At 43.2% G+C, this 16,057-nt stretch overlaps 1 protein-coding gene across 7 annotated transcripts; it reads right to left on the reverse strand.

Annotated features, from left to right (window-relative positions):
• Window positions 1-81: 81 nt before the first annotated feature.
• GPRC5B (G protein-coupled receptor class C group 5 member B) lies at window positions 82-16,055 on the reverse strand. 7 transcript variants are annotated; one of them, XM_090151510.1, is made up of 5 exons: window positions 15,867-16,055; window positions 11,340-11,452; window positions 9,396-10,405; window positions 4,826-4,938; window positions 82-3,526 (listed from the first exon to the last, which is right to left on the reverse strand). In XM_090151510.1, exons 3-5 carry the CDS (start codon window positions 10,399-10,401, stop codon window positions 3,482-3,484), a joined length of 1,164 nt encoding a protein of 387 aa, XP_090007636.1. In that variant the 5' UTR covers window positions 10,402-10,405; window positions 11,340-11,452; window positions 15,867-16,055; the 3' UTR covers window positions 82-3,481. The 7 variants fall into 7 exon arrangements, with proteins under 7 accessions (XP_090007636.1, XP_031461340.1, XP_090007635.1 ...); XM_031605480.2 differs by having other exon boundaries at window positions 9,396-10,409; XM_090151509.1 differs by lacking the exon at window positions 15,867-16,055 and adding an exon at window positions 15,513-15,846 and having other exon boundaries at window positions 9,396-10,409.
• Window positions 16,056-16,057: the final 2 nt, after the last annotated feature.

The following is a 16,057-nucleotide window of genomic DNA, read 5'->3' on the forward strand; positions in this document are numbered from 1 at the left end:
GTTTTGTATACGTATGTACAGACATCATGGTACGCATTGATTGTCTTGAAAATCCTTTAAAGATGTACTTAATAAGATACCAGTGTATGCAACAATCAGCGGAAAAAAGGGTATGTTATAAAACACACATTAATACATTTAATAAATATATATTATCTATCAAAAATGAGCTTTAGCTCTCATCAATTAATAAAAAGCACCGGCTTTGTAATCCTGTAAGTTGGTAGAATAGTCCAATCGTTTTATTATAAAAGCTACAATGCTCCCTTTTGCACTGCCTTTGGTGAGGCCCAAGGCATCAAGCTCCAAAGCCAACCAAGATGCCCGTGTTTATACTAAAAACAGATACAACTAGTTCTATATTTCATGTACCATGTTTATAGAAACAAGTGTGTGTACTGAGAGTGCTGTTTTGAAGGTGCTACATATTTTCTGGTCAGTGTCAGATGCCTTCAGCTCCTTTGAAAGCAGGACAGGACCTGTAAAATTATGGCTCTGAACTCTTTTCTTGCAGAAGCCAGTTATTAAAAATCTTGTTCTGGTAACAATTTTTTCAGATGTTTTACAGTTTCACTTTTCTGTACACCATGATAACATAGCCATCAAGGGACAACGCAGTAGCTTTTATACTATAAAATCCTAATTAACTGAACTGCGAAAGGCTTGTGCTTACACTTATTTATTATGTTGTTCACAGATGCTCTACATTCTAGATAACTCATAAAAGGCAAAAGTAAACAAATTGTTGACTGTAACAGAAGTATAAGCTAACATAAAGGTGCCTTTCTTCGATCACATTTTTATTTGGGCATTTAACATCACAAACTTACAAAAAAAAAGTTGCTTATTACTAATTGTACAAAGTTGGAAAATAAAGACCTTCCTAATCTATTGCCACACCCTCACCACCACAAATTCAGACCAATCCTGCCACTTAGTAATCCCGTGAAGAGCCCAAGTGACTAACCAGCTACAGTAGTCATGCCAGTAGCAGCCTTTAGGATCTGGCCCTATCCTTACATAAGGTCTTAAATTCTAATCAGCTTCATTAGGAACAGGATTGGGAAGTCTATTTATCAATTCAGTCACATCTAGAAAAAAACATTTATTAAGAGAACTACATGTTGTAAAGTTTTGTCCAAGGTCTGTAACAGTTGTATTGTAGTTCCTAAATCTCGGTTGTAGCATGATAAACTTTTTAAAAGAAAACTGTCCTACCACTTATGCCATGGTCATCTTATATGTTTTTACAGTAGAGTTTTGTGATTTTTTAAATTTGATTTTTAAAGCAAAACTCAGCAAGCAAGTGATGAAAACAGGTTTTATATTGTTCAAAGTGATGCATTTTCAGGGTAAATATTATGAATGCTATCTTATTTAATTAAAGCTCTGCTTTTAACAAAGCAAATGTATTTCTAAGTCACTGGATAGCATGCAATATCCACCCCTACCCTACTTGGTTACTTAGGCCATCTAGTTACTTACAAAATAAATAAGCAATCCCTAAACAAGCACATGCTTCCTTTGCCTTGAGGAGGGAAAGGCAGGGGGGGAATATCCAACATGGAGCTAACACGTTCCTTTACTCATGCATGACAGAAAAACATTGCTTCTGGAAGAGAAGAGCTGTGAAGTAAAACCTTATAAGATGATCATGGCAAGAATGGCAACATATATTCCTTCATATATATATATACACACACACGCACATGTATATCTGTGCAACACTTAGGGACTAGTCTTGCAGCTTCTGTACCTGTATGTAGACTTACTGGTATCAAAGGGACTACTTGTGGGAGTACAGTCTGCAGGACTAGGTTCCTAGTTCAGCAGAAATGGAGGTAAGTGCAGAATCAGGAAGACTCTCGAAAAATAGAATACTTGTCTTTCTTCTGCAGTAGACAGCAAGTAACTTCTTTCTGTGAAGCTACTAAGCTGTTCGGTTATTTGTATATTCTATTTTTTTAGTTTGAAAATATAGTTTTTTTATTATATCATATGCAAAGTTTATTTGTTAAATGTTTCCTATGCCCTCAAGTAAAAACAATTTGCTTTTAGAATTCAGGAAAGCTAAGATTAACGTTGGCCAAATGGTGAGGATACGGTGATGTTTTCAATGTCCGATATGTATTAAATGTTAAATAAAGGAATGACTGCTTAAACATAATGAAAATCATGGCACAAACAATGGGCAATGTGAACCTTTTAAATAACCCGGAGAAAACAAAGATAAAAAGCTTTGAGAAAGTCTGCCATATTTTAACTTGAAAAAGCGGAGGCAGAGGGGGAGAACTAAGGAAGAAACCACCTTAAAAAAACAAAAACAACAACAAACCACCTCCAGAAGGGAGATTCTAACAGCTAGGCACTAAAATGCACAACCACAGTTAAATGCACAAACAACTGCAGTCAATGAGACTACCCATACAAACAGGGATTGGAAGCAGCAGCCTCAGCCCTACACGCACCGCGTTCCTCCGACAGGCAGTCGGTGCTCTGCAGCTGCCACTGACCCCCTGGGTGCCGACCTTGGCCTACCAACACAGACAGACTCCAGCCCACCATTATGGACAGACCTCGGCCCACCAGCACCGATGGACATCACCCTTTGTCTGCTATCACAGCGCACTCGTGGCAAACACGAGTCACGTTCTCTCGCCAGCTAAGTCTTTGCAAAGCATATCCCTCCACAGATTCCTTTAATGGCTTCTTCTGTAGGAGAAGTGAGAACGCACAACTCTGCTCACACCCAGGTTGAGGAACAGGAGGGAATCCAATTCCAGGCTGCAGAAGAGCTGCCTATGCTGGACCTGCGCTCCTCTGCCTCAAGAAGCTCCTGCGCTCACGTAAAGCACATACAGACCCTGCATCTCTCCAGAACTGCTTCTTATACATGAGCTTTTTAAAGAGAAGAGTGTCAACCTACAGCGTGATGGTAACGGCGTTGGCACAGAGCGGTAACGCATGATGTTCCAGTACAGCTGGATCATGAGGCAAACAATATACTTTTCATGACATTTGAAATGAAAGGAAAAGGAGCAAGATGGAAAGAAATCCTGCACGTCTTCACACTGTGGTGGCAATCTCTTGTGGCAACGTGAATTAATTTTAGGTGAGAGGAGAGTAGTTTGCAAGCAGCTGGCATCCAACAAAAAGAATTAGGCTTGCCTTGCACACTGGTTACTGGTTACAGACAAGGGAATATCTTACATTTCAGAATACAATATCCCCCTCTTCCATTTTGAAGTGTGCCTACCTCTATTTTAATTCAGATTTAGCTTCAGACTTATAATTTTCTTTTTGCAGTTAGTTTATCCATTCCGCGGTGTTCACATTTACACAAAATCCTCTGTGGGATTTCGCAAGCTCCTGGATGTTCTGTTGCTTTGTTCTGGTACTGGTATCAATTCCTCCCTCAAAGACACACTGCCAGGGAATAAATCTGCAACAAGGATTCTTATTCTCTACTGCCTACAGCCTTTCACCAGAGGTGTCGTCCAGTGTAACTTGGCGGAGCTGTTGGTATCTGCAAATAAGGATAATAAACCCATAACTGGGAGGTCTGGTCTGTTCAGCAATCAGTGTTACCATGCTACATGTACAGTATTTCCAGAGCAAAGCACTACAATGAAACTCATGTTCAACCCACATGGCATGTTTACCTCTCTGTAAAAACCATGACTATACACACGTTTCTTTCTCATATTACTCTCCAGTGCTCTCCAGTAAGTTTTGTATCCACCTCAAAACAAGACCAAACAAATCCTTTAGTTTCTCATCATCCTTGAACTGCTTTTCCCTGAGCTGCATATTCTGGTATCAGAAAACACAGGCATGGATGAAACCAAGCATCAAAAGGATGCTATTCATGACTGACAGCAAAGCACAAGCCCGTTTTTATTCAAGTTGATGTGTTCCCACTGTATTACCCACATGACAGAATCCTTGTATCTAGTCTGCCTTGTTCACTAAATCCAAACAAAATGGTATTTTCTTACAAACAAACAAAGAGACCTGCATTAAGATTGCATTATTTGGCTTTAAATGTAGAAGCTGAGTTATGGAATCAGCTCATGATTCAAAATTAAAAAAAAAAAAACCCAACTCATGTGTAGAGTGTTCATGGATAGATTTTTACAAGCACATAGATAGCATGAAAAAATATGGGGATGAAAATTCTTTTTCAACATTATGCCTACCATATGCCACTTCTTAAGTGCAAATTACATGTAATGCTGGAAATATTTAGGAGGCCTGTTTGGCATCAGCTCACTAAGACAAGTCTATGGAATAATGGCATGCCAAACTATTGTCTCAGAGAGAAAGATCAGAGTTGTTATCATTAAAATATTCTACACTGCTCTTATTTCTCAGAGATCTTTACGTCTGTATCTTACAAAGAATTATGTACATTTGCAAGAATATGGAAACTAGGTGAGAGCCTATCACTGTCTGCTACGATTCTTATTTAAAGCAAAGTACTGGCTTGCAAACATTTATGTGATTGTCTTGAAAAAAGATTAGGTTAGAAATTATGTCACTTAATAGTTAACAAATGTAATTCAGAGGGGTCAATGAATAGGTAGAGTTACCAAAGGACTCAGCCCTCCCAAGCTACAATGCAAAATGTGAAGGGACAATTAACGAAATGCAAAATACTTTCAAATGACATCTTTTGTAGAGGGGGAGGGAAGCATTACATGCACACTTGCTGCCCAAATTTGCATTTATAGCTTTCCCCCTGCTCTGAACAAGCTAAATGCAGAAGGCTTTTCAATTAGTAGCAATTGCATATATCGATACGTCATCACATTTTGATACTTACAGTCCCACCATTTAGCACAACTGCCATCTCAGTTGGCTGATAAACATTGCTTCTAAAAGGAGCACTAGGTCGGCTTCCCAAACTGCCGTTGCGAAATCCTGCCGTCCTTAGCGCTGCGTTTAAAAAGAGAGACTGCTCTTAGGAACACGAGTAATGCTGTGCATCTCCTTTGAAGTCATAAAATATTGTGCTTCCAGTGCAGTCACTGGGAACTGTGCCACTGGTTTTAACTTTTATGCTGCCGTATCAGTTTCTGTATTGACTCTGAACAACAGTTTTTCTTACAGAGATGGGGATGGATCTCAGAAAAAATAATGTTTTACACAAACATAACTGCTTGCGATGCAACGGAGGAAAAATTCTTGAAATTTGCTTAGTTTCATTTCACCAGGAGTTAAATATCCTCAGTCAGTGCACCTGTGATGCATCTTGAACAATGTTTTTTGCCTTGTGCTCTTCGCATCAGTCTGGATACAGTGGGGTTAAGTGAAATGCTATTACACTTTGCTTTCAATCAAACTGGGAGGACAGAGATCCAAAGCACTGCTTGAGCCAGCAAGCATGCTCGCAGTCCCCCTGAGCATTACTTCAGCATGACTAGCACGTAAGGACTTTCCAGATGTTTCAGATTATATTTACCCTGAGAAACTAGAAATATGAAGTAAATACTGCTTTCGAATAGCTTAAACGTGGCCACTGACTGAAGCAAAAGAGAAGGCACTGACTGTCCTTCCGAATGCAGAACTACATCAGCTTCTCCATGTCTTTTAGCACAAGTTTGGATTCGGGATGTATATTCTGAAAGAGATGCAGAGTTAGAGATGTGCTGCTTTCTGTCTAAACCAGGCTGGATATTGGCACACACGTACTCCTTTTTTTTTTACTTCAAGGGTAAAGAATGGCTTCTCTGAATTCAGATGTGGCCGGGGAACAGAGCTCATTTATACGCACTGCGTGAGCGGTTCCAGAGGGCAGTGCCCATCTGTCAGCTGGCAAATAGGTGCTGGATTGGGCACCTGGGGCAAGAATTCCACTTAGATTTAATTCAAATTACAATTCTATGCTCTCCCGCTGAAAACAGAGGAACTAAGTTTAGAGGAATTTCAGCATAAACCTTAAGGAAGTCAGGATTTAATATCTTTGCAGTGTGTGCATCAGGATTTAAATGGAGCCTGCTGCTATGCACAGTCCTGTGTTCACTGCTCTCTTCTGTCTGCGAGTAGTACGCAGAGATGATGAACTGTACTGACTTAGCACACGTATTTAAAAATCTAGCCCTGCAAGTGCTTAGCTAATGACTTCACATATATACAGATCCTCACTTACTCTATATTTAAAATTCTTATATATACAGAATTACATACATCTTTTTTTTTTTTTTTTTCCCCAGAACACTAGAATAGAGGCTTTCATCTGCTGTTCTCCCACAGTTCTGTATCTTTATTTTATATTTAATCATCTCAGGGTCAGTAGAATTCCTTCTTTGCAGTTTAGCTTCTTTCTGTGCCTTAGACACAAATGATTGCTCTAGTATTTAGTATTACATGAAGAAAAAAGATCTCCTTGTAATGCATGCTATCAGTAAAATATTTACACATTCTAGTATATAATTTGCATGGTAATTTCAGCCCTATCCTGAGACAGTACCTTCAAAGCCGGATTGCTGAATTTTCCTTCCCTATTATTGCCAGAAGTCTAAAATTCTGCTAATGTGAGAATCAGAGACAAAGTGTGTGGGCAGAATACTCATTTGGGGATTTTTTTTTTCTAATGGTTTTACTATTTCTCTTGTACTTTTCCTGGTACTATTAAATGCATCTAGTCATGTAGAGGATGAATAGGTTAAAAAAAAATGCCAAGGAGGTTTGAACAAATGCCAGGTCACAGTCTCCTATGTGTTTTTAATTGTTAGCTTGTTTGTAGGTGGCTCATAGGATGACTTTAGTACTAACAGTTAAATGAAATTCAGTGAGCAGCAGAGCTTCTTAGGCTTGTGTTTCATGACAGCTGCAGAACTCTACATTTCACGCCCAGGTTTTTCATGCAGAAAGCAAACCGTATTTGCTTTGCTGAAGCTGCCCCATTACTGTGCACTGCACTTCCAGTTCTCTGGGAGCTCACTCAAGTTGCCCTTTTTCAGGGATTCTAAGTACTTTACTAATATTTTTACAAGACACAGGAATGAGAGTTAGTCTTCTAAGCACTTTGACATGTCTATTATATGAATGTTAAAATTAGTATGTTGTTTAAATGACGGTTAAGTAACTGAATGTATAACCATTTTGCCTTACTAATACTTAATGGTATTCCTGGAACAGAACAAATCTTGTTGGTAAGTATGACTTGGGGCTACATGGCTATGAGAAAAACTATGAGAATACATGCTTATTTGAACCTGTAATGTAAAGGTTATTCTGATTCTGAAAATGATAAAATCTTTTGAAAAAGGAAAAAAAAAAAAAAAGAAAATTGCTTTATACAGTGTGAATTAATGGAAAATACATTCAACCAAGCATGTTTTCTCAGTAAAGCTTAAACAAATTCTGGGAACATAGAGCTGATTTCTGGTTACAGAACTCTAGAATCATCTAGGTCAGAAAAGACCTTTAAGTCCAACCATAAATCACGTCTCTTCCAAAACTTTCCAGCTAGTAGATCTTATAATCTGAAACACTGTTATTATGCATAATTGAAGAAAGTACTCTTCCTTTAATTTCTGAACTCTTAATTACACATTCTTCAGTTGAGTTTAATTAAATGAATAACATAATATGTGACTTGAGTATTTTTACTTCTATTTAATGCTCTACTGTAAGTTATGTCTCCAAACCCTGTTGTCATAGTTCTGTACGCAACGTAGAGAACCACTGCAAAGGAATAATGAATCTCCTTTGATTTATTAAAATCCAATCTTTTCCTCCACACGCCGTGAGGAGAGGAATGGCATTCATTATTATGATAAATATTAACAAGGGAATCAGATAAGGAATTGTTTTATATTCAGATTAGAACAGAACAGTTACACTGTAATAGATACTATACTGATTTTATAGCTGTCAGACGTCTACCCATGTCACTACAAAACCTGATCACTGACCAATCAGATCTAAATGGAGCTTCCAGTTCTTTTTTAAGTGTAGGCATGAATGAAAATAACGGAGGGTGAAAGATCTGATTCTTTTCTTTAAATCTGTCTTAGTCAGAAACAACTCCACTGTAGTCACTGCACTTACATTACTATGACATTAATTTAATGGGGGATGGAGAGCAGTAAAATAAATTAGAAGTGCATTTATAGTCTACAGTGAAGTTCCTTTGGAACGCTGGTAATGAACAGCTACTCTTTTATCCATGTTTTGTTTTACCACTGCCTTGTTGTGTCCTCACAAGACCTTAACTCCTTTCTGTTCAAAGCTTCCATCCAACGCGGAGACCTCTGAAGTTGCTGCTAAAACATGTGGAGGGACAACACCTTCCTGACCCAGCGCTGTCACACGAGTGCTCTTTTCCTTCATGCCTGTTCTACATCCGGAGGAAACATCAAGACCCAAAGAAAATAAAGATAGGTGGACATAAATAAAGAGGTAAAGTACCCAGACAATATAACCAAAGCCTTTTTTTGTGGACTGCCATAGCAGTGTGGCAACTATTGGCTTGGATACTAAAGCAGTTTGAGTAGTATCCAAATCCTTTCTCCAGCTGTGAGGCATCAGCAGAACACAGCCTACCCTCCTCAACACCATCAGGTGATTTCCATCACTGCTCAGATAAGCAGCCCTGGATATTTTCTGATATGTGTTTAACTTTCAGCAATGCTTTGGATCTCCTGAGCGACCAGTTTGCTGGCTTTTTCGGTACTCGCTCCAACATTTTCATGGCAAATCTTCTTTACGTGTCATCACACACTGTTCTGTGTCACCCAATGGTTGTGACAAGGAAAGCAGCCATTACTGTGAAACCTGTCTGTGCATATTCTGTTAGCATGTTAAAGTCTTCAGAACAAAGACTCTCTTTGAACATGTCTATATGCCACCTTGCATCTTTTTTTCCAGTGTCACAGAGGACACTGAGTCCTACTTTAATGGTAGTATGATTAATAGTAATTATTCTATTGCTGAAGAGACCGAGCCTTTGTAGCATGGAGAACTCAATTTATTTCTTCTTGTTTTTTTTTTTTTTTTTTTTAGGAGCATATTTCATATAAAATGTTATTAACTAAGAAAGACAAAAAATGTTGTACTGTTTTAAAATAGAAGTTATTTTTTCCACTGTGTTTTTCTTCTGCTTTTGGTGTTGTCTGGTTACATTTGAAATTGAGGAAAAAAAAATCAAATGCAAAAAAAAAAAAAAAATTCCAACATTTTAACCAAACATCTGTTTTCTGTATTACATTTTTTCATGTTTTTCTCCCACTAAAGTGACTTCCTAATTAATACATTGAAAGTAAGCTGTATGTAAGGTGTAAACTATGGGTTTTGTAGTAAGCCTTGTTTTCGACACCTGAAAAATGTCTCACACAGATACTTTCCTTGCTACTACAGAAATAAAGTTCTGAATAGTAAATTCTTACCTGCATTATGTTCATCCATAGAAAAGGCTTTGTTTTCCATGTAGCTCCGAGGAAGCTGTATATCTTCCTCAAAAGCAGTTTCACGCATCCTTGGCTGTGAAGTGTCAAAATAATTGGGAGTGTTCTCCTGCTGTGATGGAAGGATGGTACAGTGGACCTCTGGGATAGCATGAAAAATAACAAACACCCAACCACTGGACACCAGTGCAATAGCAAGAGTGGGATCACTCCATTGGTCTCTTTTCTTTAGTTCAGCATTACCAAAGAGGTACATAGTCATCCAGGCTACCCAAATCAGAATGGAAAAAAACAGCGTTATAATCAGGCATACTCCATTTTTCTTCCACTTCTTAAACTTTCCACAGAGAGTGAAAAGAGAAAACCCCATGGCAAATACCATCAGGAACATAACATAAATCAAAGCCATAGCAAAATCCATTGGTTCGTAGCTGCAAGACATCTTGTTATCTCTGACAACTGTCAGTATTAACCACTCCGTTGCAATGATGACCTGAACAAGCATCAGGCAGATGGCCACACCAGCCAGATGCCAGCCAGATGGACTCTTCCCATGCCGAACTAGTCTGCGAAGTCTCCAAGCCTGAGCTAGCAAGCACGAGAAGCACAAAGCAAAGATAACTCCCCACAGAAATCTTCGGGTAGAGCACACCATTTCATCTTCCTGAATGATGAAAGCAAATGTCAGTCCAAATAGTCCGAGTGTCCCAAACAGAAAGAGGAAGTGCATCCCCAGGGGGCTCTTCTTCTCTTTTTCCTTGATGAAGGGCAGCCTCACCAGCAAAATCAGCATCAGCAGTAACGTTGTCAGCACACCTGCTCCCGCAACCGCCTCCACAACTATTCCCCAGATGGCATCCAGGTCACAGAGGTACACATACTGGGGCAGGAGATCCAGTCCGCACCCTCTCGGCGTGCTGGAGTTTTCAGAAGAGCCATAGCTGATGACGAAGAGGACGAAGAAACCAATGGCTGGGTAGGTTTTCATTTTTCTGTCTGAGACAATAAACATTTGGGTGTTTAGCCACAGGTCACTCTGAAGGACTTGACAGCAATTGGAAGTACAGCCTGTTTCAGTAGCTCACATTTACTTTTTTTTTCTGCGTGGGATTTTCATCTGGATTAGCATACCCCTATGCCCCTTTGCTCCCCCCCTCAAAGAAACTTGCCTGCTGAACACAGACAGCAAACTGATTCATTTCTGAGTTTGCACTGATCAAAAACATTCCCAAGCACTGTCCTTGCAAATATCCTAAAACACAGCCAGCAGAAATTATTTATCATGTTGTGAAGTAATATATTATCTACAGTATTTTATTGTTCAGATTCAAGAATGTGTGAATTGCACTGGACTGGCAGAATCAGACCATTTCACAGGCTTGCCCCTTTTTATCAGAATGTAGAGAGAGCAAAAACTTTATTTTTTTCTAAAGGAAAATGTTCTTTTCCTCCTCAGTCAATAGGCAGTTATAATATTCATTCCCTTCAAAGCCCAGGTATTGGGTTGCAATTGCAAATGGGAATGGTTGGCTAGAGAAACCCCCCATGCTCTGCAACAATGGTGCACACATGCAGTGTCATCAATCAACTAATCAAAAATGAATGACTCTTTGTGCTTCTCAGCAAATGGCTTTAGCCATTCAAATGAAACAAACAACAAGAACCAGAGCATCGCTCTCCCCAGGCTACAGAGTGAACAACTGTAAACTCTCCAGGACCACAGCAACCCCACTTGCCATCGGGACCATTGGGCTGGACAGATTCCAACAAATCAGGCCAAATTATTACTTTCAGGAAGAACACGGATTAGGTGGTTTTAAAAGATGTATGTAACAGCATTTGCTTTTACCAAGCAAAGCAAGGCATTGTTAAAATGTACCCTTTAAATGAACAGTCTGCCCCACAGACAGTAAACACAACACGTACCAGATAGGAAACCTTTCTGTTGACTTTTGCTTGCGTGGTGCCGTGGGTTTCAGGTGGGTTACACTCAGTGATGTGAGCTGTGTGCCCAGCTTAACATGCTCAGAGAAAGGCCTCTGCGTGTGGGAGAAAAGCACCACGTAAGCAGGCACTAATGTTACTCACACAGCATCCTTATGACACAGAGCAAAAAGTAGAGAAGCAAATTACACCAAGTCCTAAGTGACTGCCTAATGACATTTTATAAATCAGAAGCGCGTCTAAGGGAAACATTAAAAAGTTCACTTTAAACCATTTTCAACTCTCATTAATGGTGCAACGTTGTTATATTGGACATGATCAGTCCTAACCAATGCAAAAACCATTCACCATTCATGCACTGCATGAAACAGCACAGAGACTATTACAGATGAGAATGATGCGTGTAATCTCCTGCGTGTTTTACTCCTTTAATGACTGAAGTTAAATCCTGAGGACCTCAACCTTTAAACACATTCATTCATTCTCCTTTCACTGAGTTATGAATCCATTGTAGGTCTCTGTCTTGAGACAAATGACAGAAATTCTGTTTCCTATCAGAGGCACCAAGATTGCGGGCTTGACAGGCTAATATAAATGCATAAAGGCTTCATGCTCTTCATCCACACAACAGAAAAAAGAGCTTACTACAAAACTTCATCTCTGCAGTGGGATTCATGACACATAACATGATGTGGGCTGGACAAATGAGAAGAAAGTAATGACTGAGCTGCCTGCCCACAGGAGTGAAAGGGTCCTCGCACTGCTGGGAGGGCTAACACGTTCTAATGATGGGACGACATGCCGATGGTGAATAACAATTTTTTTGCTATCTAGCTTTAGTTTTCTTTATGGTGAATCGGTAGAAAACTTACTTCTTTGTGTCTGATCTGTGTTTCCCAATGACTGTCACAACACATTAAAAAGCACTGACTTTACCAAGAGAAAATCAATCATCAGTGAAATAGATTCATTTTTCTACTGAAAATGGTCATGCTCAATAAATCTTTGCCCTCTGTGTTCATAATTAACTAGAAGGAAACATTCCAAAGGTAATTTTGCAATCCCTTCTGTGCACAGGCAGTTCTTCTTTCAACTGCTGCATTCACTTGTTAGAACATCCAGAATCTCCTGAGAAGTGCAGAACCGTCAGTGCCTGCTGATGCACAGAGGAAATCCAAGGGGATCCATGAGGGCACTGCTGAAAACCACTGGTACCAATTTCAAGAAGCAGGAGCTCACATGGAAAATTATTCAAAACTCCTTCTAAAATAATGTATCCCGAACTGGAAGCAACAAAAAGCCCTTTAAATGAGAATCACATTTGTTTTCCACTACCCTCTCACATGCATGTGATGACATACATGCACTACATTGATTTTAATACTGGCTTTGTTTATCCACTGCTCTCCAAAGACCTGGGGGGTAATGAATTAAGAGCAAGTATTGCCAGTTCTAAGACATTTTCCAGTTTTCTGGTTACTTTATTCATGTCATGTAACCCTCATGTGATGGAGCTATTCTAGGACAGTCTGTTTCCATGGTGATGGTGCTGCATGGGTAAGCAGTCATATTGTCAGCCCATCACTTCTTTCCTCTTCCTATGTGGAAGTGTTTGGGAAAGGAGGATTAGTGATGTTAAGTATTTCCCCCTACAAGAAGGAATAGTCTCTTCCGGAAAAGGGGAATGAATCTGCGTCAAAATATATTTAGAATTCAGACGAAAGACATCCTCAGAAAGGCAGAGATGTTCAACTCAAGAGAACTTTTCCTAAGTTACTTTGATTTGTGAAATTACTTCCAGGAGAACTGATGGAAATGAGCAATAGTTCTCTCAGAAGGCACTGACAGGGCTGCAGCATCAAACAAAAGCTCACTGGGACAGCTGATAGTATTCCTGGTGTGGAATCACATTCCCATCACATGTCAGCAACCCGTGCTGACCTGCAGAGCCTTTTTCCACCAAAGCCTGCAAGCAGAGCTCCATAGGAGGAACCTCTCCCCACTGCCATCAGTACAGCCACACTCACAGCAGTGTACTGTGGACTGACTGGGTCAGAACCAACACCGTCAGCAGCTCCACGGGGATGTCAGCCAGAATTCTTCCAGCACTGGAACTGGCAGCACACCCACAGCGCTGTGTGGGCAGGGGAGAACAGTGCAGCACGACGTAAAAGTCTGGCACAGGAGTATCACAGCTTCAGCTGAAGCCACAGACGGTGTAAACATGAGGGAAAACTAGAGAGCCTTTTTGCCAGAAAAGCTGTTTTGAAAAAGCAAAGGATATCAGTGTGGGTTTGTTATTAAAACAGAGGCTTCCTCCAGCCTGTGCTGTGGGTGGTGTGCCTGTGTGCCTTGAGGCTTCATAGCAAAACCGGCTCCTCATCTCAGCAGCTGCACACATCGATGGCTGCACAACGGTGTTCCTTCCTCTTTATGTCCAGATCAGCTCTCAGCAGAGCTGCACAGCCTGGCAGTGCGCTGACACATCGCTCTGCCACCACCGAAGCTGCAGTGGGAGCAGAGCACGACAGGGACATCGCAGCGTGGTGCCCAGAGGTGTGACGCTCCCTGCAGCACAGGGGGGAACTGCTGGCACAGCAGGAATCACCTCGAGTCTCTTTTTTACCTCAGATCCCCCTCCAAAATTATATTTCATTACAACCAGTTAAGCAAACATACCTGAGTCTGAGAGCAACCACAAGCACATGACATGAATCGAGAAGCCTCAGACATTTCAGAAACAACCAGCAAACAAACACCAGGACAGCTGCAGAGCCGGGCCACAGCCAGAGGTCCCGGATCGGCTCCCAGCACAGCGGGCACTGCGCTCTGCAGCCGGCACAGCCCCCATGCTGCGGTGTAGGGGCAGTGCACAAACCATGACACGAGTGACACGGACGGGGCCGTGCACGGCACAAAGCACGGCTGTGGGCAGCTCAGCAGGAACAGAAAACCTCACCGCTCTCCTCCTGAAGTTGTCATGTTTAAAAATCAGTGAGGCTTTCCATTGCTAATGCCTTCTGGCTACAGACTGCAAACATCTCCCATCCAGTCAAAACTATGCTGTATGCTGCTAGTGAATATTTGTGTGTAAAGAATAACATTATAACAGTGCAGAGATGCAAGGTGACGGTATTTATGGTTTGCTGTGTTACCCGATCCTCTTTTTACAGACCTAAAGTTAACAAAGCAATGCAAGAGGATGCATCCAACCACCGAAGAGGAAATCAATCTGTAACCGAGCTCAGGAGGAGCCCCCAGCCCCTGCTACCCCCCGATCACAATGCGGGGTCTCTGCCAGCACCTTCTGCCCAGGTGAGGAGTGGACTCGGAAGCAGACAGCGGAGCGGCAGCAGCCCAGCCCGGACGAGACTGCCGGGAGATTCATTTCTGGAATAACAATTAACGCTGCTATTGCTCCGCGGATGCAAAACTACAGCACTGATTGAGACGCGCCCCGTGTCAGAGGAACGCACGCACCGCTCGCGGCTGCACAGAGCACGGCCCGCTCCGAAACGCACAGAACGAGACGTACTCCGTAACACGCCCTCAGCCGGCGCTGCTCCGCTCGCTCGGACTCCGCCGCCCGCGGTGCTCGCACTGCCCGCGGCTGTCAGCCCCGACGCGCTGCGCTGCTGAGCGCGATCGATTGCAAGCGATCAATGCTTCCCTTTGCTCCGCTCGTTCTCAAACAACTGTTTCTCTTCACGTCACAGCCTCACACGGACGGGTTTCTTCACGACGAGAACACCTCAGCACCTCCGCACTGCGCTCCGCCGCTGAGAAGCGCTCAGCGCTCCGCCCGTAACCAACCCCGGCGCGCAGCTCCGGTGGAGGAAATCCCGTTACCGCGGGATAACCATTAGCTCGGGCGTAAACAAAGGGTTCACATAAGTACTAAATCCCATCGCCGCTCGGCTGAGGGGGGCGGGAGTACACCGAGGGCTCCGCATTGAGATACAGCCGCGGCGCGGCCGCCCCGAGCGGCACCGCTCCGCCCCGGGCCGCCCCTCCGCCCCCCCCCCGCGCCTCCGGACCCGACCGAGGCGGTGGTGTCAGCGCGAGGGTCCCCCCCCGGGGCCCACCGCCCCGCACGGAGCTCCGCTCCCTCCCACGCGGACAGCCCTGCAGCCCCCCCGCCCTGCCCCGCGGCACCTCCTCCCGCCGTCCTGTACATCCCGCTCCGGCCCCGCTCTTTTGTCCCTCCGCTCGTTTCTCTCTCAGCTTTCTCTCCCTTCCTCTCCTTCCCCCGTTCTCCCCGCTCTTCTTTCCCCCGTCTCCGAACTCCCCTCGTCGTCTTCCTTTCCCAGACCCCTCCTCCCCCCTCGCCCTATATCCCCTCTAATCCCCTTCCTTGACTCCCGGCCCCAGCCGCTGTCCGCTCTTGTTCCGCCAGCACAGGGCAGGGCGGGGCGGAGCGGGGCCGCAGCTCCGTGTCTCCCACCTCCCGCGCACCTGCCTGGGACCGGGGCAGCCCCCTCCCGCCGGCCCGCTCGCTCTCCCACTCACCGCCGGTGCCGCAGCCGTGTCTCAGCCGCCGCCACTCACATCCCGGCGCGGCGGTCAGAGAGCGCAGCGCCGGCTCCCCCCCCGCGCCGGCGGCGGCTCATGGAGCGGTGCTGTGCGCGGTGCTCTGCGCGACTCTGTGCTGCGCCGCGCTGCGCTGCGCTGCCCGTCCCGCCGCGCTCCGACCGCCCGCC

This window comes from Phasianus colchicus, chromosome 16 (genome assembly GCF_987193195.1).
Source record: "Phasianus colchicus chromosome 16, bPhaCol1.hap1.1, whole genome shotgun sequence".
Lineage (NCBI taxonomy): Eukaryota > Metazoa > Chordata > Aves > Galliformes > Phasianidae > Phasianus > Phasianus colchicus.